Source organism: Symphalangus syndactylus, chromosome 21 (assembly GCF_028878055.3).
Source record: "Symphalangus syndactylus isolate Jambi chromosome 21, NHGRI_mSymSyn1-v2.1_pri, whole genome shotgun sequence".
Lineage (NCBI taxonomy): Eukaryota > Metazoa > Chordata > Mammalia > Primates > Hylobatidae > Symphalangus > Symphalangus syndactylus.
The window spans coordinates 31,941,476-31,965,449 of NC_072443.2; the positions used below are offsets into that span (position 1 = coordinate 31,941,476).

Here is a 23,974-nt window from a genome sequence, read left to right on the forward strand (position 1 = left end):
TACTATTATAGGAAAGCAAGATCAAAGAACATAACTCTCTGGTGGCTGCTTCTTTAGAGGCTGCAGAACTGCACGGAGAGGATGACAAAACATGGTTCCGACTGGACTTTTCCAAGGGTGCACACATGTACACAGAGAAAATCAAACTGGGAAAATAAAAAGAGGGGAATCTAAATGCTCTAAAGTATAACATCCTATCTTAAAACTAACGCAGGCTGTCACCACCTGTTTACCTAATAACATAATGTGTGTGTAGATGTTCTGTGAATATTAAAATGTGACATGAGTTTTAAGGTGTTGGTACTAATATTCCTACTATTCATTCTTAAGAGATTAAAAAAACACCAAGTAAAAACAACCTGCTTAGGAATTAAAAGTGAACTGCAGCAAAATGTGGGCGACAACATATACTTCAAGGAGACTAGTAGTATTCAAATTACATACTCATATTTATCATAATAGCACTTTTCCTAGTACAACTTTAAATATTTCACTGATAATGTCTCATAGAAATAACTATATCATCACTGAAACATAAATGAAAAGTAGAAATAATACTTACTTTTAATACCAAACTGTCCCCAGAACAGGAGTATAGCAAAAATTGGGAAAATAACAATGAGAATATTTTCATTTGGAGAAAACCATGAAACTGGGGAAGAAGAAAACAAAAGTCACAATTAATATTTACTATGACACTTTAAATTCTGCTAATGGTCTATAATACATGCTTTATTATGGAGATGGAAAAAAATTAAAACTGTGGCCTTATTTTTACATGTATTTATATATACACACATATACATAAAACAAATTACACATAATGTACTTATGTAAATTTTATTTGTGAATATAAACTACACTTACTTAAGCATTTCTCAAATTTTTCTTATGTTTCATGGGAGGGGGTAGTGCAGTGCAGTGGCTGAGAACAAGGCTCTGTGGCCACACTGCCAGGGTTTGAACCCAACTCTAACTTAACACTCTATGGAACCGTGACCACGTGTCAACACCTCTTTGTTCTTTGGTGTCCTCAACTGTTACACCAGTATAACACAGTACCTGTATCTTGAAGGACTGTTGTAACTATTAACAAAGTTAATAAAATACATGCAAAGGGCTTAAAACAAAGCTTAGCACTCACCAAGTACTCAGTTAACTAAAATAAGTATGTATTCATGTGTTGAGTGGCTGGGTGTGTAAAGTCCCAAGAATGTACCTTCAAGTAACAATGAAGTATTCCTGTAAAGACAGACTCAGGGAACCTAAGCGAAGAAGATGCACCACTAGGTACTCTCTTTAAAATGGTTAAAATGGAGAGAGATGTGCCCGGTTGGTCTTTTCTGAAACTCAGTCTGCAATGATCCACGCATAATTAGGCTTCAGAAGGACTGTTTATACGTAAAGTAGGATGAGTGGCTTTAGGATATTAATGAAGCTGTTATTAAGTGGGACACATGTTACTTTTATCATAAAAATATATCCACATATCCTATATAAAGGAAATTAAGATATTAAGACTTCAAATAAGATTTGTGAGAACTTTTAAAAATTAAGTTTAATTGCATCTTATAAACCCCTAAGATCATAATTTTAGCTGTGAAATTTCTGCTCTAACAATAAAGCCAAGTAAATGTACTGAAAGTATTCCGGAGTTTGCCTGTACAAGGGGCTGTGTGGTTGGAAGAGTTCTTCTGAATACTGCCCTAAGCAAGCACTGGCATTCCTCTGAAATCAACACTTCTTTCGAATTCTACCATGCACTATCCCTCGGGTCAGCAGGTGAGGAATTTTCCAGCCTTTCACTCCATAATGATAGCCACATATTTCTTGTGTTAAGCTTATAATGCTATAATAAGTCCTGGTAAAATGCTTACATCAATCCCCAGAATGTAACAACATTATAAACTCTATTTTACAGATATTAGCTTTTCAGAATCTAGCATTTTGCTCTATATGTAATAGAGACTCCATGTTTGCTGTTGGAGGTTGCAATGGTCATAAGACAGTTTCGAGAGTGAACGGAAGACATTTTTTTTTATGCTTCTTTGGTTGTGGATCTCTACTGAGAGATGTTTTTGGATACTCTGAATCAATACCTTAATTTCCAACTGTATAACTGAATATCTTCTTATACCAAAGAAAAGTCATTTCAGTATAGCCTAAAACCCTACCAGGAAAAAATTTTGGAGATCATGCTTGGATTTTTGTATCTAATCCCCAATGGATTTGGTAAAGCTGTATGGTCTAATAGCCATGCTTAATCGATGTATTTTTCCTTATTTCCTCTGTGCTTTTGTTTTTAATTGTGTACCTCAACTCCTCAAATCCTCACAATTGTCATGTGAGAAATTATTCATCCCTCCTTATAGTTGTAGAAACTGAGGAACGGTGAATTCAGGCTCTTCAGTTATCTTAACTGTTCATATTCCACAATGAATCCTAATATTTTCATCACCCCATCCCCCACTAAACTCCCCCTCTCATTTTCCTCATTTCAGTCGTGGTGACCATTTTCCTCATTTCAGTCATGGTGACCCCATAAACTTCAGTTGCTTGAGGCTGAAAACCTTGGAGTTATACCTGACTCCTTGATTTCTCCCACATCCCACTCTAGTTAAACAGCAAATCCTGCTGACTCTACCTTCAAAATATAACCAATATCTGATCTCATAGTCAAGATGAGCTGACAATGAAATGTTCTTTCATTGGTCTCTGCACCTATACACAAAAAAATTTTAGGATATATTAATAGAATATTAATATATTAATATTAATTTGAATATATTAACAAAAGTAAGAGGTGCATTCGACCCTGGTGTGACCACTCATTTTTCACTTATTCCACAAACATTTATTGAAAGCCCACCATGGGGAGGAACTCCTTTAGGCTCTTGAAGGCCAGCAGTGAACAATGCAGAGGACCCTGAGTGTGCAGAGTGGGAGAAGCTGAGGCAGTAAGGAAAGGCCTCTAGGGAGAGGAACGAAACTAAGCCTAGGATGGGAAGGAGCCTACATTGTGAAGACAGGGAGGAAGAGATGCCAAAGGAATGGCAACTTTGAGAAACCAAAGGATGGCCACAGTGACTGGAATTCAGTTACGAGATCAGATGGGAAGAGTTTGCTGGGGCAAGACCATGTAGAGTCTTAAAAGCTTGTTGGGAGAGTTTGGATTTTATTCTAAGAGCAATGACAAGCAGCTAGAAGGCTTTAAATAGGGAAGAAAAACAACCTGACTTATTTCAAATCTTCTTTGGCAGCCACATGGAGAATGGATTACAGGGAAGCAGGACCTGTCAGAAAGTTACAGCAGCAGTAATTTGGAAGGGAGAAGGGTGTGACCAACAAATGCAGTCCTGAGCTCAGTTTTACTCATCACATTTGAAGATCTAACAGGGAATTGCTCCAAAGGAAGATGACTAGAATGGGGATCCCGAAACCATGAGCAATGGCTAAAAGAACAGAGATTTTCATCACAGACAGGAATCAACTTGAGAGAAATACTATAGCCCTCCCAGTGAGTGAGAATAGTAGCAAGTTTTAGCTTGATTTAAGGAAGAACTGAAATTACCTGATAACAGACCAAGATCCTCTGGGAAGTAATAATGTCTCATCATGTCAAGCTTTCAGTAAAAAATCTGAATCGCCAGCTACTTAGGGTGTGATAGAAATAATTCGTAAATTAGATGATGAGATAGACTAGATGACTACTTGATGACTCCCAGATTCTACGTGAAATAAGAAATATGAGACATTTCAATGACAGAAAGAGAGGAAGATTACAGAACAAAAAATACTGTCTAAGTGATTCTTTTTTTTTTTTTTTTTTTTTTTGAGATGGAGTCTCATTCTGTTGCCCAGGCTAGAGTGCAGTGGTGTGGTCTCAGCTCACTGCAACCTCCACCTCCCGGGTTCAAGCAATTCTCCTGTCTCAGCCTCCCAAGTAGCTGGGATCACAGGCAGGCGCCACAATGCCCAGCTAATTTTTGTAATTTTGGTAGAGACAGGGTTTTATCATGTTGGCCAGGCTGGTCTCAATCTCCTGACCTCAGGTGATCCACCTGCCTCAGCCTCCCAAAGTGCTGGTATTACAGGCGTGGGCTGCCACACCTGGCCTAAGTGATTCTTAACTGGAACTTATCAGTTTGTCACTCTCCCTTCTCATTATTGTGCCAGGATTTTAAATTGTTCCCTGGTGTTGGGGGGCGGGGACGGGGCACGCAATGGAGAAGGGCATCCAGGATTCTCTCAGTTTGAAATCACTGCTGCACATTTCTGCTGGATTTGAACTACAGTCACTGATGAACGTGTCCCTCCTCTCTCTAATTTGTTACAGTGGGAAAAGTTTGAGGATCATGGAATTAGATATTTAAGAACCAATTGAGATGCTGGGGGAAAAAAACAATGTTTTATATAAAGCCACTTATATGCCTATTAAGCTATTGATTTGTTATGGTGGTATTGTCAGATGACGTCAACTCTTGTTCCTCCAAGGGAGAGTGAGACATGATACTTCTTTCAGCTCTGAATTTCTATGCCACTAAGAACATAAATTAAGCTTAAAATGGACTAAGAAAAATGTCAGATATTTTTCCACCAAAAGATTAATAAAGATAAGCCAAGGACATTCACATCCTTATTCTACCCAAGCTGTGGCTGACTACTGTGTCTATCACTCTCCTCCAATTCCTAGACAGGCAGAATGGCTTCCACGAAAACGAACTTCTTGCTAGTAGAAAGGCAAAGAAGTGATATTACAAGGGTGTAGTCTATGAATGAGTGTTTAATTTTTGCTTCCAAGCTTAAGCGTTATTAAAACCCAGGACCTCATTTGTCTTATCACTGTACAAAAATGAGACAACCTAAAAAAGTGAAGACACCATTCCTATCAACAAAATGTCTCCTTCAAACCCCCACAAACACAGGGAACACCAGGTTACACACACACACACACACACACACCCCACAGTAACATTTACAATACTAAAATGCAAACCAAATTTTTACTTGATGTTTCAGGATTGTGATGGCTTTTTTGATGTGTCGACTTGCCAGGCTACAGTCCCATTATTTATTTAATCAAACCCAGAATTCTAAAATGGTCCCAAGACCCCTGCCCTAGCCATGCATCTTTTATAATTCCCTCCCCTTGTGTGTGGGAGACTGGGACTGTGAATGTATTGGATTTCATTTCCATGATTATATCACCCAGCAAAAGGGAGTTTGCTGAGGTAATTGAGATCCCAAATCAGCTGACTTTAAGAAAGAGAGATTATTTTTGAGGGAGAGAGAGCTGACCTAATCAAGTGGTCTCTTAAAAGGGTCTGGGTTCTTCCTGGCAAAATAAACTCAATATGTGAGAGGGATTCAACAAAAGGAAGATTCTCCTTTGCTGGCTTTAAATATGCAAGGGGCCATGGGGCAAGAAATGAGGGCAATCTCTGGGAGCTGCTAGAATTCCTTGGCGGATACTTAGCAAAGAAACAGGGACCCCAGTCTTACAATCACAAGGAATTGAATTCTCACAATTATGTCAGCCTAGAACAAGACCCCAAACTCCAAATGAAAGTATGCCCTGGGCAACACCTTGATTTTAGTCTTTTAAGACCTTGATCAGAGAACCCAGTCATGCCATGACCAGGCTTGCCACCTACAAAACTTTGAGCTAAAAAATGGGTATTGTTTTAAGCTGCTGTATTTGTAGTTGTTATGCAGCACTAAAAACTAACACAAAGATCTTGCAATGCCTTCATGTCTTCATTATGAACAGATCATATATCCTGTTGATAATAATGGAATTGGCAACTCTGCGGAACTTGAACTGACCTTTCTAAACAAAATTCTAATAGCTTAGAGAAAAATAAACTTTAAGTTTTCAAGATTTTGTATTGCTAATAGAATAGAAATATTAATGACACATTTTATGATTACTATTATTTGCATTCAGTATCTAGTTATTTACAAGGTGTTTTCACATGAACCACATACTATGGTGGTAAAAATACTGGGTTTTGATGCCAAAGAGATCTAGGTTTAATTCCTGGCTATTACTCTGACCTTGAACAATACCTTGAATCTCTTTTGCTTCCCTATTTGTTAAATGGTAAGACCTCCATCTATCTCCTAGAGTTCTTGAGAGGATAACAGGGCACGACTTACATAAAGTATGTGGCACATGCGCAAATAAATGTTAGGTCACTTCACTCTTCATGTTTGTACTGCAACCACTTCCTTGAAATCAGCAATAATGTCTTATTCATCACGGAATCCGTGACGCCTAGCACGGTGCCTGACACATGGTAGGCACTTAGTAAAATTTTGTTAAGTAAGAGAGGTATTATTTGTATCTCAAACATTTCCATGATGGTGATGGCATCTTTATTGTACTAAGAAAAATTTGAGGGCCAGATAGGTTGAGTCTCTTATCCAACTTTTCTTAAGCTATTAAACAGTGAAGTCTAGAAAACAGCTTTCTAAATTCAAGTCCAGTGCTCCTTCTAATGGACTATATACCATACATAGGCACAGAGGTATGTAAAACTATATCTTACAGTGTTTCCATGTATTCAGTCCTAGTCCTCCAAAAAATTTAAAAAGGCACAAAGAATGGTCACTATTATCTGCATTCTATTAAGTAGAATTCACTTCTCTATTGAGCAAATTCTGTTTTTCATTTATGCCTGTATTTGCAAAAATCACAACTTAGTAAAAATGGTTTCTAATGCCTAAATCCTCAAAGTCCGTAACAAGTAAGTATTCTTATTAGAAATAAGCTTATACTCCATAGTAAGAGTCCTGCCCCATTTAACCTTTTTGTGCAGATAAGTTTTTAACTGGTTTTTGTTTGTTTGTTGTTTTTTTCAGTTAAAAATGGTTACAACATAGTGGCACCAGATACAGGTGAGGATGTGGAGAAACCAGATCACTCTTACATTGTTGATGGAAATGTAAAATGAAATAGCCACTCCGGAAAAGTCTGGCAGTTTCTTTAAAAACTAAGCATATACTTACCATACAGCCCAGTAACCATACTTCTGAGCATTTATCCCAGAGAAATGGAAACTGTGTCTACACAAGAACCTGCACACAATTGTTCATAACAGTTTCATTTGTAACAGCCCAAACTTGGAAACAACCAAAATGTCCTACTATAGGTAAGTGGTTAAACAAACTGTGATATATTCATACTATGGACTACTACTCAGCAAAAAAAAAAAAAAAGGAAAAAAAGGACTATTGATAGATACAACAACTTGGATAGATCTCAAGGGCATTGTGCTGAGTGAAAAAGCCCTTCTCAAAAGGTCACATCCTGTATCATTCCATTTATATAGCATTGTTGAAATGACAAAATTATAGATATGGAGGACAAATGGGTGCTTGCCAGGTTAGGGACAGTGGGAGGTGGCGGTATGACTAGTAAGAATAAGCATGAGGGACATGTTTGTGATGATGGATAGGACTATGTCCTGATTGTGTAGGTAGTTATGCAAATATACACGTGATAAAATGAGAGAGAACCATTAACACACACTGCACTATTGTGAACTTCCTGATTTTCATATTTTGTCACATAAGAGGAAACCATTGGGGGGACTGGGTGAAGGGCACATGGAAGCTCTCTATCTTTGAATCGTCTTGTAAATCAATAATTATTTCAAAAAATTAAAATGGATGCAAAGCCAAATGTCTCAAACCTCTGGTAGAATTTTCTACGTTCTCTACAATAAAACAATACTTTCTCCTTTTAATGGCCCCCAAAATAAGTCTAGTTCTTATTTTTATAGGGTATTTTGAAAACAAAGATAAAACAATCTTTCAATCACATGAAAAATAATAAACTGTTTTTATCTCAGATCCTGGCATCCTTTTCTCTTCCATCTTCATTTTATCTTTTGGCCTTTCAAATCTCATATCTTGAGTTTTCCAGTTTACCTCTCAGTGATCTACATTACCCCCCAAAAGTTACTGTTCCCCCATATCTTATTCTTTAATTTCCACAAAATTGTACATTACCTTAGAAAAATTTCAACTAGGTATTAGATGATCTAACACCAGTTAGTTGCAGTGGATATGACTGACTGATTACACCCTTCCTGAAAGGTATACTTAGCAACAACAAAAAAACCTCCTTTGCCCAAATTAATATCAATAGTAAAAGCTACAATGTAAGAGAGATTTCTGAGCAGAAAGACCTTTCAAATTCTCCTTGCCTACTCGGAGCCATCCCCTCCCCATTCCTCACTGCACACAAATCCCTCTCACAATGCTCCAGGCTAACTTCAACAACTTGATACCTTACTTCATAAAATAAACATCCCAGGAAAACAACTAAGATTTACAAAACACTTTGGTTTACAAAAAAAAATATTCACCTGGGATCTCATTTGATGCTCATTAGACTGTAGAATACATAAAAGCAAGTACAGGTGAATAGTAAGTTGCTGAACAGGGTATAGCCACTATAACTCAGACCTCCTGATTCTCAATCCTAAGTAATGTCCAAACATTTCATCAAACCAAACACCCCATTCCTAATCTGGTAGCAGATTATTTTATAAAAGCTAGGCAAATAGTTGATCCAACTGAACAGAACTGAACCTATCTAGAGTCAAGGTTCTCAAAATGTGGTTAAGCCATGATCCGTAATATGACAGGTAATTCTAAATAGAGATTTCACAACAGGAAGAACGTACTCATATGGGGTTGAAGAACTCAGCTAGCACAGCAGGAAATAGCAAAGAGAGGAGACTACTTACTTCAGCTAATTTTACTACCTTCTACACCTCAGCAACCCAAGTTTGTGACAAAAAGGGCAGAATCATGGTGCTATAATCAAGTCTGAATTTGAATAAATTAATTTGAATCTCTAGTTCTGTCATATTTTGGCCAACAAAAAGAAGACCAAAGTAAGGCTAAGCACAGAAAATCTGAAGAAATCATCCATGATAACGTGATTTACCTCCTGATTCTCCTCTATTCTCTCCAGAGGGAGCATGGCTGGGACTTGCCATCTCTTGGTCAAAGTGTAAGGTTAAAAAAAAAAAAAAAAAAAAAAAAAAAACAGAAGGCTGAATAATTGGAAAGAGACTTGAAAATTAGTCACAGGAAAGCAAGCACTTGGATGGCAGCAAACAGAAATGAAGAGTACATTACCCCAGGACCAATCACCCAAATAAAATAGTCCTTGGACCAAAAGTTTGAGAACCACACAATATACAAATTAACAACTAATACAAATTAAATAGTAAATGTGTTTTATTGTGAAGAGTAGATTAACAAATAGGATAGAAATCACAGTCTTAAACTTGCTAAACATTACATCAACATTTATTATTAACAGCCTGCTTTTTGATTCAAGGGAGTACCTATCCCCATTTGGCCTCCTCTCGAAAGAGGATCAGGTTGTACCAGGACAAATAAAAAAAGGAGCTTTCATAGAAGTCTTACCAACACGATATTTTAGCTCGATGATCGTTTCACCTTCTCTGGTTAATTCTGTTACTTCGCAAGTGTAGTTTCCTGTGTGTGAGACAGCATCACTCTTATCCATCTTCAAAGAGGCATCTCCTTTTAGTAATTGTGAGACTTCAATTTTTGCACTACTAAAGTCAGTGGGGACAGTGGACTTGTTTAGAGCTCCATCAAAGGTGTAAATATCTCTTCCTTTAAATTTCCACTTTACGTATACTTCGGTAGTGTTTTGTGCCTCCATATTAGTAACAAAGCATGGAATGACGACAGTGTCATTACAAAACGTGAATTCTACAGATTTTGTTTTATTAAATAGTAGCTGAGCTGATCCTGGAAAGCAAAAAGAAAAATGTTTCATTAATTATAGAAGTCTGTACTGTAAGATATTGGGCATGTTACAAATCCTTAAGATCAACAGCAACATTTCCATTGTTCACTTAAGTAAACAGGATAGCAATAAAGAAGACTTATTAGGTGAAATATGGAAACAAATTATATTTTAACATTAACTTGCACAGCTGGAAGGCATCATTATGACCTTTATTCATTCTCAATAATACAAAGTATACATTACATGCATCTTGGGAATAAATTCAGCAACTATGTTGGAACATGCAGGTGTAGTATCTGGCTTTGGAAGCTTTGAAGTAATCATTACTGCCTACTGATATATGTAGAAAAATATTGTCCTTATCAAGGTAAAATTTTGAACAGAAAACCAAACCAAATACTTTATTTAGTCTCAACTTCAATACACTGCTAAACAGAACTTGCTGAACTGATATGAAATTTATCTTTATCCTTATGCTGCATTTCCAAAAAAAGTGGCAGGTTCTACTGTACTTTAATATACAAAGTAAATAGGATGAATCAAATCACATCTTTCCACTAGGATGGAAAATCTCAAAATACTAATGAGGAAAAAAAAAAACCATTATCTGTGGCTACTTTCCCATTGCAAAATATAGGCAGCAATAGACATTTTGTATGGGAGTCTTGAATGACATTTTCCCACCCCCACATTTCATTGACACTACAGAACAACACTCTCCAAATGTATATTACAGGTATTCTTCCTCCAAGAAACCACAAAACAGTGAAAAAGCTAAGTAAGATGCAAGCTGAAACCAAGAGCAGTTACTGCTAATAAGCATCCTATCTACGCTTCTCAATAGGATAAACTACCAGTTGTTGCCTTATAGAAGAGGCACTGGGTAAATAAATGTAATCACTCGTTGTTCAACTAAAATGTACAAGAATGTGTAGGAATTGTAGTTGTCTTCCATATTCTTCAGCCACTCAGCAACTCTTTTATCTAAGTAGCTACTTGGCCTTCCCCTCAAAACATAAACAAAAACAAAACACAAATTACTAACAAATATAAATAAAATATCAACTTTGTTAATAGTTCACACTTAAGATTTACTTCTACATAAACTGGAATAAAAATCAGAGGCATAGAATGTTTCTATTGTAAGAACACTATGTTTACTCAATAAATACCCCACAAATTGAATGCAAGGATGCATAGTGGAATATATACTGGACAATGTTCAAAACACCTGAGTAAAAATCCTATTTCTGCCCCTTTTTAATATGTTGCCTTAAGCAACTCACTTTCCTATGCCTTGGTTTACTCTCTAAAATAGGAGGATCTCTTAAACAGGAGGATCAAAAACAAACACTGGGCTACTTCACAGAACTGTGTTGGGCATTAACATGGAAAACATAGTGGCAAGTGCTCTCTGAACAATACTATGCTGTAAAAACGTAGGGTGATACTATAAAAACTAGATAATCTGGCATTTTAATGTAATGATATGGGCCTTCTTTGACTAGTCCAAATTGTTATATTTCTGGGAAATTGCAGTCTGAACCTACATTGTGGGCATCCACAGCTCACCTCTTCCCAGTTTTCTACGTTTCTAGCCACCCAAATATTAGGAAGCCCAAGGCAAAACCTGGACTTCTGTTGCATTCTTTAAAACTTTGGAATTGTGAATTATTTCCCCTGAGAGAGAAACACTGAGGGAGAGAGGACATAGTATACAAGAGAAGAATAAAGGGGTGAAGATGTTCAAATTATAAAGGAAGGAAAGTATCAGAAAATATGGTGAAGATTTTGAAAGGGATACAAAGATTACTGGGTATCCTTTCAGTGAAGTGCTGGGCAATGTCTAGCAGACCCTTTGGAATTATCTTACTCTATAGAAGCCTGTGCCTTTCACTGACTTTGACTGGGCTGTTTTACAGTTTCATAAGCTGTAGAAAACTGATGGTAATTCAAATGGATTGGTGTCCATAGAGATAAAAACAAATCTTGTTCCGCAATCGATTTCCACCTGGTGGAACAGAGGATTCCAAAAGACTACATTTTACTGCCCTGAGGATATTGACCAATTTTGCATTTATTAGCAAATTCATTTAGGCATTCTTGATTGCCTATAAATGTGTCTGTTTTTCCAATTTCCTTTTAAAAGGGTTTTGCCTCCTTGCTGGTTTGCTTGTTAATTAATTAGTGAAATAAAATCTTTGACACATGTTCATTTTATATTTGTATGAATCACAGTTTGACTTTTAAGAGATTATTCTTAAAAAAAAGAGGTACGAATGAAGAACTCAGTCATCCTATGAAACTTTTTGCAAAGGCCTTAATTAAGTAAGTAAGAAGTAGTTGGTGAACAATCCACAATTTCATAACATATGTTTAGAGAATGAATTTTCAAAGGAATACAGAAAGCAATAATTATACTGCATTATTTGTTATAATAAAAAACATTTTATAGCTGAAGCAATTTAAGTAGAATAAATGCTATTAGTAAAAATAACAGTAAAATTGACCTGGATAAACCACAATTTGAATAACCTTTGCACTAATAATTAATAAATAAGGGCAGGCCAAAAATATCACTCTAGCTGTTAACTACAACTTCGATCTCTATAAAGATGCATTAAAAAACTATTAAGTAGTAAAATTGTCTGATTTGGGGTTTTTTTCCTTTTGCCTACTCCCTTCTCATAAAACAGCAAAGTGAAGAAACTATTTAAAATGTAGAGAGCAAATAAAGAAACACAGATGATTAACATGAATAAGAAAACTCTGAATAAACAAGATATGCTTATAGCAGTCTAAATCAGATAGCAGCAGACAAATGTAACCAAGAGTAATGCCAGAGTTATAGATAAATTAGCAAATAAAATGAGAAAATGATTTTATATCAAATGCCAAAAGTATTAGACTTGAAACCTTCACTGGAACCGTACAAGTATTGGTGAATATAGACTATCAGCCCAAACCATCTCATATCATAGTCTAGAAAAGAGCTTTGTAGTGGCAGAGAAGACTCAATCCATGGTGGTCACAGCACACAAGTTCAGGTTAGAAATTTTAAAAATGCAACCAACATTTGTCGAGAATTACCTGTGATGAAATACTGTGATAGGATGTGGGGATATAGTGATGAAAAAATATAGTTATTATCTTTTAGGAGCTTACAATTCTCATATGGGCGATGATAAGTACTTTATATAATACAAGGTTACAAGTGTTATCTTTTCTGCATGGACAACGTCCTTATGGATGGGCAGAAGAGTAATTGGTCTTACAGATTTCTAAGAAAATTCGTGTTGCTAATAGGCAAAAACAGAAGAATGTCATAGTCCCTGCTCCTCCAGGCCTTCAATCTTTATCCTTTTACGTTTCACGTAAATGTTCTCTTCTTTTTAACAACTCTTAAATTACTCCCTTTTGCCCTTTATCCCATACTCTCCAGCAGTCCTCTCTCCCTATTTCTTAATACAAACTGAAACCTTCAGAGGAGAATCCTGAAGCTTCCAATACTCCTTCCCTATGAACTTACTTGTAACCCCAACTATCCACACCTTTTTTTTTTTTTTTTGCTTCCTTTTCAGAAATGAATTCCATCACCTGAGAGCTAGTTTCCATTTCTGCCTCCATACCCATCAGTCTCCTCAAGGGCTTTCCTTACTTAGTTGATTATCAGCCTCCCACATCCCCCACTCCATTTACAAGGTGTTGTTTTTGTGTGTGTCTTTAAAAATTGCTTGAATATTTGCCAACTTAAAAAAAAATCCCTCATACTTGTCTCTCTGTTCCCTAGCATCCCAAATTAACAATCTATAAGCATTTCCTCACTTCCAATTCACTCCTTAAATCTGTTACCTGGCCTCCACCCATTCACCCCTATTTCTTCCAAAGTCACCACCAATCCCTTGTGAAAAATCAAATATGCATGGTTCACTTTCTGTCTTGACTTTTCCACAGTTCTTGAGCCAGTGGGCGGTTTCTTTCTTGCTCTTCTCTCTTGGCCTCCATGGTATCTCCTGATTATGAATTTCCTCCTGCTTTGTCCACCCCATCCTAGTTTGCTTTCTTTGTTGAAATCTACTTCTTGACTCACACTAAATGTTACTGTCCCTCGGGTCTTCAGATTCAGCACCCTCTGCCCCCTAGTATTTTCCCTGACTCCCATGGTTTTCTTCACTGCAAACTTTTAAATAAAAAACTTAATCATGCACTGCCTTTCTTCTAAACTGCAGATGTTGGACAGCCAACTGTTTGCTGTGTACTTCCACTTGGATGTAATACAGTTACTTCAAAGTCAGTATGCCCAAAAACTTACATACCCCCACTTCTTACCCTCAGCCTAAATCACTTTGCTAAAGTATTTTCTATCATCTACCAGTGAACCAGAACTGGACCTAAGAATCACATTAGATTACTCCCTCTCCTTAGCCATGGAGAATTCTTAGTAGGTTCAACCTAATTAACAGTTCCTAAATCCCATATCTGTTGAATGAATGAATGAATGAGACACTCATCCTCTCCCTCGAACTACTGCCATACCCTCCTAACCAGCTCCCTGCCTCCATCCTCAAGGTTTCTCCATCCTGGCCCTGATGTATTTTCTAGAGTTCCCAAAATAACTGTTCTAAATGCAAATGTGCACTCCTTTGCCTAAGATACTTTAACAACACCCTCAACCCTTTTCAGGCTAAATTCTAAGTACATTAGCATGGAATACAAACGAGGTCCTTCAAGATCCTTTCCAGCCCCACCTCCTGTACTCCCTCATTTCCACACTAAGCTCCAATCATAATGACGTTATTGCAATTCCATGACTATGCAAATGCACTCTCATCCCCATGCCTTAGCACATACTGTTCCTCAAACCTAAATAGCCTCTTAACTGTTATACACTATTACCCCACTGAGTACATATGGTGTATAATAGTTAAGAGCACACATTTAGGGGTCAGACCCTGGTTTAAGACTCAGCTCATGCACTTAGCTGTATAACCTTAGGCAAGTTACTTACGTCTGCTCCTCAGTTTCCTCATCTATAAAATGTTAATAGTGATGGTATATACCTCATAGAGATATTGTTGAGATTTAATAAGATAATGAACATGTTCTTATACCACCTTTCACATATACAGCAAGTACTCAATAAATGGCAGCTACAGTTTGCTAACTTTTGCTCTTCCTACGAAAGCACAGTTGAGTTGTTCAGTCTTGTTCCCCTTCCCTACCATTACCCAACTGTATTCTTCCCCTCCTCATTGCTCCCATTGCCTTGTGTTCAAATGTTGTCACTGTACCTACTACTGTATAATTACTATTTTACTTAACTGATCTCTCCAGGCACAGAAAGTAAGACACTGTCTTCATTTGGTATCCTAAGAATCTAACACAGGGTCCAGAAAGTAGGATTCAACACATTCCTTGTGAATGTAAAAAGCTTAAAGTACAAATTCCATAGAAGAAAAATCTAAAAATCATGTGGGAGAAGATACACTTTTCTTCCGTATTTCAAGAGAACCTGCCACTGCTTCTCACTTGTATAGACTTGATTATGAAATCATGAAGCTGCACATTTTCACGGAAAATCTCAAGTCACTTGTATGGTTGGATAGAAAAGCTCCTTAAAAATCACAAGAATGTGTCTATGAATGATCTTCCTAGAGGGCGATGTTTAAACTGGGTCTTAAAGGATGAGTAAGAATGTTATGGGAAAGAAGGGGCTTTCTAGGCAGAGTAACGTGTACAGCCAGATAAATAAAGTGAAGAACTGAAAGCAGAGAATTATTTAGGTGAGCTCCAGGAAATGAGGTTGGAAACGATGATTAAGAAAAATTCTAAAGGGCTTCCTTGAATGTCATGCTGAGTTTAGACTTGATAACATAAACAATGGTAAACCACGCAGATTTAATTTCATTAAAAACATAACATTGACAGCAGTGTAAAGGAAGGACTGAGGGCAGCAAGGGAAAAGAGAAAGGGAGATCCATTAAGAGACTACTGCAATAGTCCAGGTAAAGAACAACTGGAGAGAAGACCTAAAACTTACAGTAATCAACAGAAGTTAGTTGTGGAAAGCAGGGGAGATAAAGAGGGGAAAATTAAAATTGTGAATGAAAATAGTATGTGTAGCTAGTTAGATGGTAGGTTAATTATAGAGAAAAGAGGCTAAAATATTTGGGGAGAATATCTTTCCATCTGTCAATGGACTAGTGAGATCTGATGCACACTATGTTTGAGAAATGAAAGAGAAAGAAGATGGCTTTATCAAGCACTTAAAATATATTAAGTGGCAGTGATTCTTTTACAATAAATTTGGCAGTGTAAGAAAGCAGAGAAGGCAACAACAGACAATGTGCAGGCAGGGACAAGGGCAAGGACATTTTGGTTCTTGAGGTTTTGTTTTATTTTTTAATATGGGTTAAATTTGATCCTGTGTGCAAGCTAAGGGGAAGGAGTCAATGGAGACGGAAAGATCTAAGATGCAAGACTGAAGAATTAAGCTGACTGAGCAGGTCTCCAAGATGGTAGAAGTGAAAAGGTGGTAGACAGGTTGTCCTTTCCTTGGAAAAGTGAGTAGGTTTTCTTCTGAAGCTGGATGAGGGAAGAGAATGAGATGAAGGTTATCTAAGATGTTATAGATCAGTTTAGTAATGGTGGGAGGGAAGCAGAGGGAGTCCAAACCACACACCACTATTTTTTGCAGTAGAGTAGGAAGTTAATTATCTGCTGGGAATGGATGTTCAGGAATGGAGTAAGAAGTCTCAGCAGCCTCTTAGGTAAAGAAGCAAAGATCATCAGTAAAGATACATGCCAGAAAGGAATCCTACCTACTTTTGCCCTTAGAACTAGTGTCTGGCTTGAAGAACTGGAGTCTCTAGCTACATTGGGTTATGTACAAAAAGGATGAAGTCAGATCTCTCCTCAATGGATGCTAAAATAAAGGTCTGGGGTAGAGTGGGGTGTCCACAAGTTGTATTTAGTTCTGACCCAAAGCAATCCCCATAATGAATTTAAAAGTGGCCTTATAAGAATGGAAGAGGCCAACTTAGAATTAAAAGGGGCAGGGCAGTTTAAAGTCAGTAACATCCAGAATTATGGCCTTAACAAGCACCTAAGTACCATGAGGGGATAAAAATAAGATATCCCTACTGTCTATATACTACATCTTAAGTCATTAAGAGACATACTGAAATACTGTCTGAAATTTGTCTATATGCCAAAGAGGGCTTTGCAAACTGCTTGGTGCGTTGTATAGGCTCATACTTGCTTGAAATGGAAAAAAGTAGTTTTGAGAGACCTTGAATTTGCCAAACCCCTTGCTTTACCTTTTAACCTACAAGGGTGATATATATTCAAATATGCACATTAATTCTCCTAATCTGAATCTCAAACCATGAGATTGACCAGATTCTGAGTCTTATGCAACTGCTCCATGGATTTGGAATGAAATATTCAGGGGTGGGTGTAGCTTGATTTCTGTTTCAACACTGTATAATCATAAAGAGGAAAAATCCAGATTCTACTGTCTTAGTCTAGGTATATCAGAATCAAATTTCCTGGGTGCTCTGTATTTTCTACTTTAGTACTACAATGAGTTTAACAAAACTTATCCTACACTATTATTCTTGTTCTTTTTATCACAGAAGAAATATCTACACTAGTATACAAAGTGAAAGTAACTTTATGATAACCCAAGACAATATTATTAAAATCAGACTGAGAGATAAGATATGAAAACAGAAATGTTTATCTTGTATAAAAAGATAGGCAGAAACCTAAGACAGGGAAAGTGATTGAAAATTATGTCACAAAAAGAACATTACTATATTAAAAGCAATTCCTATATACTAGCTATAGCTGAATTCATATTATGAAATGCAAATCTAGTTTTGCTAATATGCGTGATTATTCTGGATTTAGAATATGTATCAATTTGGGGGGAAAGTCATCTATCTCTCGTCTTTAGAACTTGGCCTTTCAAATCTCCATGAACAACTCAGTGGCAAAGATAAAACATCTGTGAAAACACAGATGACAGCATGAGCAAGTGTCCTAATGGTAGGCATTTAGTGTAATGCTTTAAAAAACACTGCCTCTAGACTGCTGGGGCGGCCCCATAAATACGTACTTTTAAATAGGCATTTACTTCCTTAAAATGGCAACTTGTATTCAAAAATAATATATTCTTTAAGAGAAAACATTTTTATTTAAACAAGCCAAATTACTACTAGACTTAGACAATGGAAAAAAATTTTATTTAATCATATGTACCCTGATTTAAAAAAAAAACTCATTTTGAACATTCAACCACTAAAAAGACAGTTCACAACACCATCATTATTTATTTAAGGTTTTATTTGCTAGCTAATAAATACCACTGAAACTATGCACTTTTAAACAAAGTATAATTGTACATGAGTGGGGGCAGAGTGGAATGCAACATAGTAATTCATTTCATATCTTGCAAACCATTAAGGTGCCTTGCAGTTTGCCTGTAATTGCATGAAATGAGTATCTGAGATAACTTCTTTTACCACAAAGGCCACTAACGCTGTAGAGGGTGCCAGGAAAGGTCCCTGATTCCCGGGGCTTAATTAATGAAACTGAAAGCAAAATCAAACTTCAATACAAATGAATGTACAGATGCATGACTTTCTTACTCATTCTAGATTCTAAAGTCAGTCTCTCAAATCCTTGGTTTATAACTACCTATGGGGTGAGACATCTTTCTTCATATATGTCCTTTTGAAGCTATATATTAAACACATACAAAAACATATTTTATAACAAATACTATCACTTCCTGTTTTACAGTCCACACTTAACACAACTCAATTGCATAATGCCTGTATTTTGCTTTTTTTTTCAGGTTAATATTAACCAAGTACAATAAAATACTATAAATTCTGAATTCTATGACTCTAGGGATTCGAACACATTAAGATTGTGTGTAAAAGAATGCTAATTACATGATATTAACTATTACTAAAGAAGGCCTCACATAAATCCTATCACTCAAAGTACCATTCCAACAGTTCTAATCTACGTGATTTAAATCTAATCTACCTGTTTTAAAAATAGTATATGGTTTATACTTTTCACTTTTTAGGCAGTTTGAATAAGTGATATTGTATCACTTCATATCTGGTTCAATATGAAGGCGTTCTGAAATTATTATGCGATTATACAACATATCTCTGAAAGCGGTATTATTTTAGCTATAATGATAGTAAAGGCAACAAGCATACTAAACGTGATGACAGGAAACACTAACATCAACCATTTAGATAACGGAGATCTGGATTCACAGTCCCAACATCCAGGATGCTTGGGGAGGGAGGAAAGTGGTAAGCAGAGCCTTAAGGGCATCTTGAAAATACCTAAAGTCACAAGCCTTTAGGAACGGCACACTGTGGCTAATAATCAGTTTAAAATCCAATTAATTTAGCATTCTAGAATAAATGTAACAATTGCTGTTACTGGTATTCGAGCTGAATTCTGAATCTTACAAAAGTTCACAAAAGGCTCTATAGATGTGAAGTGCGACAGGCACTCACTGTAGAGCTACGAATGTTTCTATTCCTTGCTCAGTTTTTACAGACGAAGCACACGTTTTACAAAAGCGAAATGGATTCCAAAAGCTTGGGGTGGGGGTTGGGGGGTGGAGGTTCTTTGGCGTCTAAAGACACCAAATCCCATTCTGTTGCACATGTTTTGACTGGAGGTTACTGTCTTCCTATTTCAGACGAAAACCTGATTACTTTTAAAACGGTTCCCCCAAATAAAGTGGGAAAAACTTCAACGTACAATTTAGAATGTATGCAAGTGGCTGATGGGGCGTGAGGGTCACGAGAAAGAAAGAGTTTCCAGCAAGCTTATTTTTAGGATTAAAAACGACAGCAAAAATTACACGGCCGGAAGATTCTTCTGATTGAATGCTGAGTTGAAAATGAAACTTAATTGTGTCCTTTACGTCCTCTTCGCTCCTATGTTCGTGTGGGAGGCAAACGGCAGAAACCCCTTCTCACCGACTTCGCCAAAATGCGCACTTCCATCGCAAGAGGCCCGGGCCCTCCCACTCTCCTTCCCTCAACCCCAAATGCGTCTAAGCACTGAGAAGGGAGAGGGGTGCGAAAGAAGGGGATCCCTGGCAGCTGCAGCCCCTCGCCTCCGATCGCGCCCTTTCTTGCTAGTTAATTTTTGCGCGAGGTGCGCGGTTTGGAGTCTTCCTCTGTGTGTGCATTTGGAGATGGAGAACCGGGTGGAGGAGATGAGCCCCGCTCTCACCCAGGGGGAAGAAGACGACCAGGGAAAGGAAGGGAGGAAGAAGGGGGGCGCCCGATTCCCCGTGGGGCCCTCCCACGTCTGCACTTCGGGCGCTCAGGGCCCGAGCGTTCTGGCCCCGGCCACCCTCTTCAGGGCGCCGCCGGGCTGGCTGGGGCGCAGCCCACACGCCCGCGGGGGCGAAGCGACAGCAGCCGCAGGGCTGGGAGCGAGGAGCCACTCACCGCAGCACGCCGAGCCCAGCAACAGCGCCGCTACCAGGGGCCACATCTCCGCGCCCGCCGCGGGGTCGCCGCCGCCGCCGCCGCAGGTGTCTGGAGCAGCAGCCGCCGCCGCCGTTACAGGCAGGACCGACCGCCGCCACCCGTCACAGGCAGGACCCACTGTCCAGGCTGCACGGCCGCGCGCACGCGCGCTCCCACTGCTTCCCGCCCGCTCCCCCGCCTGCTCCCCGCCCGCGAGAGCCGCGCACGCGCACTCGGCCCCGCCCCGCAACCGCTGCTGTTGACGCGGCGCCCTCCCCAGTAGCAGGCTCCAGACCCGGGCCCGCCTGCCCGCTCCACGGAGGCCGGATGCCTGCTCCAGGGCGGTGGCACGCGCCGGGCTTCCAGGTCACGTCCTGTCGCACCCGCCCGCTCCTGGGGTCCGCGTGCTCGCCCGCCGCAGGAGGCTGAACCCTGTGTTCCCACGCTCGCCCGGGACCTCATTGCACCCGTCCCTCTCCGCGGCTCGGTTCTTGCCTTCCGCGCGGCCCTGGGTCCCAGTGTCCTCTCTCTCTCCTTTTTCCCTCTTTTCCCTCTTTGCTTTCACTCCCACCCTCGCGCTTCTGGGGCCGGGTCCCGCCCCGCCCCAAGCCGCGTCTCTCCCTGGACCCGACGTCCGGCTGCGCGCCGTGGACCCGGACACCTAGGCTTTCACCAGCTCCCATTTCCCCTGAACGCGGCCCTCTAGCCCGGCAGCGCACCCCGCGTGGGGGCGTCTCGCAGCTTCCAGCGCGTCCCTGAGCCCGAGGCCGCCACGCCCAGTGCAGGGCGGTGGCCGGGTCCCTACCCGCAGGGAGCTTCCACTCGCCCCTCGCGGGCTCTGCGTTCGGCTCGTCCACTCGCTCTGCTGTTTCCTATGCGGTTCTCTTCCCTCTTTCTCACTTGGTTCTTTAGTGTTTTCATTCTCTGATCAGGGTTAATCAAACAAGTTCCATTCACGGTGGTAAACATTGTTACCTGTGAACACCGCCACCACCGGGACTAGCGAGCATTGTCGCAAACGGGCATTAGCAGCGTATCCAACACATCCCCACCAGCAAGGTTACTGAGCTTGGTTTGTGACTGCCCCATGTGCAGCCCTCTACGCTGCGCTTGGATTTAACATGCTTGAAAAATGGGTTCGAAATGTGGCCGCAAGCCACAATAGGGACAAGGCTGTTGAATTTATCGCTGAATCACACAGGCCACATCATTCATCCTGAAGCAAAAGTCTTTTAAAGATACTTTTAACCGTTATCCTAACTGATGTACTCTCTTATCAAAAAGTCAGGCTCTGGTGGCTGCTCTAATGGAGTGCACATCCTGTCCACCTCCTCGATTGTTTTCCTCCTACCTGCTGGGAAAGAGAGCAATTTCCCACCACGATACCCCACTTCTCCAAATCCTCTACACAGTGCGGCTCCTCCCAAGCACCCCATTGCCACAGAAATAAAATCCAGCATATGAAAGTGGCACTGTCTATGACACTCTGTACCAGTGTATTGTATACTATTGAGCTTCCTCCTGTAATTGCTTTTTTGTGTGAACCTCTTCCCCACAGCATTATCAATTCTTTTAAATCCGAGAGTATTTTAAGTATTCCCTCCTCCAAGACTTTCCATTGAGCTCGGCAAACGGAAGGGGTTTAATAAATGTGTTGATGCGGCGTGAGGCAGGCATTGCTCTAGTGAAATTTGACTGCTTTTTTAATGATTGAAAAATAAAGAAAAACAATTGTCTGGCAGACATCTCACTAAAACAATGGTTAATAATTATGGTGGTAATGATTTGAATGGCAGCCTTGACACCCCGAGGCAACCAAAGGGACTCATCGATTCTCCTCCAACTGCTGCTTATGTGGATACAAAAGAATCATCCACCAGACTTTGAGCATTAGGGACATTGTGTATCACAGAGCAGCTGGTTGGCTAAATAAGGCTGTCAGCTGTCCCTGATACCAACCAACCCCCCTAAAGCTGAAGAGTGACTAGAAAGGACTGTCCCCAACCTTCAGAGGTAGAGATCGGGTGATGTTCTGTTTTACACTGGGAGTTACTGTGCTATATGCTTAATGTCTTTTTGTGCAGAAAATGGACTGAGAGGCCACCTGGGTGACCACTGCTGCTCTTGGGAATCTAGCTGGGGTATGTTTTGGTGGTGGGGCAAAAGCAGGCCTATCCCAGGAGAGACAGTCCAAAGCAGCCTGCCTAAGTTTGATAATCCTCTCTCTGAGATAGCCTTAAGCTCTTTTCAGTATTTAATCATTTTAAAGGTTTGCCTTTTAACTTTTCAAAGCATTTTAATTTGGATGTTGAGCTCATCTTATCTGTATGTAAGGAGTTTCTTGGGTGGAGAGGGAGGGGATAATACATATTAGAATGGTTTGAACACAGGAGGTACACATTAGCTATATCACCTAAGTTAATCTTCATAACAACCTCAGAAAGGATAAATGTTATGATCTCCCTTTTTGAGATGAGGAAACAAAGGGAAAGAGGAATGGTGATGAGCACTTTGCCCACAGTTACATGTGACACTGCTTTCTGTCTTGTCTCTCTGCCTTGTTCTTGTTTTCATCCTTTTTTCTTTTTACCCTATAATATCAAAGTTGTTACAGTTTCCCCTTTACAGATAAATAAACTTACAAAAATCACTCTTGTCACTTTTATAGATAAGGAAAGTGAGGCTTGGTCACAAGCTCAGGGAGGGACTGTGGTTGACCTGAAGTCTCCCTGACTCCATGGCCAGCGAAAAAATTCACAAACTTCCTCTCTCAATGCATAAAAAATTTCCCTTGCCCTCATTTCTGTCTCAACAATACATCTACTTTTATCTTCCTCCCCACACAACATCAAGATCCTACCACATAGTAGGTATTGATATGATAGTATCTTTAAACGTTTATGTAGATACAATTGTATCCTTATTGTAACTTCATTCAGCAAATGTTTTGCCCCATGGTGGTGTGTCATGCAACGACATGAGACAGTGCTGTCTCCTGGTACCCCCCGGGGTTGGCTTAGAACTATATGTGCCTACCTACTCATAGTCTGTGCTTTGTGTAGAGCCAGATGCATCTTTCAACATAAGGGAACATAACAGCAAAGGATCCCACAGTAAATCAAGACCCATGACAATGCCACTATAAGTTAAGTGCACTTCTCTGTGTTTTAGTCTTACTTTGGTGCATATCACTTACCATCTGTGGGGAAAAGAAAGAGAGATCAGCCTGTTACTGTGTCTATATAGAAGGAAGTAGACATAAGAGACTCCATTTAGTTCTGTATTTGAGATGCTGTTAATCTGTGACCCTTCCCCCAACCTTGTCCTTGCAAGAGACATGTGTTGTGGTGACTTAAGGTTAAAAGGATTTTGGGCGGTGCAGAATGTGCTTTGTTAAACAAGTGCCTAAAGGCTGCTTATGGTTAAAGGTCATCACCATTCTCTTTAATCTAGAGAAAAAGAAAAACATTTGTCTTCTGCCCGTCCCTGGGCGATGAGCACAGCACCGGTGATGGTAAAGATAATTATGAATAAATACTAAGGGAACTCAGAGGCCGGTGCCGGTGTGGGTCCTCTGTAAGCACAGCACCGGTCCCCTGGGCCCCGCTTTTCCTTCTCTACACTTTGTCTCTGTGTCTTATTCCTT

General features: G+C 39.5%; 1 protein-coding gene across 8 annotated transcripts in view; it reads right to left on the reverse strand.

Moving 5' to 3' along the window:
- The window catches only part of CD47 (CD47 molecule), a 48,070-nt gene extending 27,424 nt beyond the window's left edge, over positions 1 to 20,646 (reverse strand). For 6 of the 8 annotated variants that reach the window (XR_008653453.2, XR_008653452.2, XR_008653451.2 and 3 more), the window contains exons 1-3: positions 20,308 to 20,569; positions 9,451 to 9,804; positions 563 to 652 (exon numbers count right to left, since the gene is read on the reverse strand). Coding sequence is in view for 5 of the 8 variants with exons in the window: in XM_055259080.2 (XP_055115055.1) it covers positions 563 to 652; positions 9,451 to 9,804; positions 20,308 to 20,353 (490 nt within the window). In the remaining 3 variants the exon portion in view is untranslated. Of the gene's footprint in view, positions 1 to 562; positions 653 to 9,450; positions 9,805 to 20,307 lie in introns of all 8 variants that reach the window. The other 2 variants (XM_063630639.1, XM_055259079.2) reach the window with 2 other exon arrangements.
- Positions 20,647 to 23,974: the final 3,328 nt, after the last annotated feature.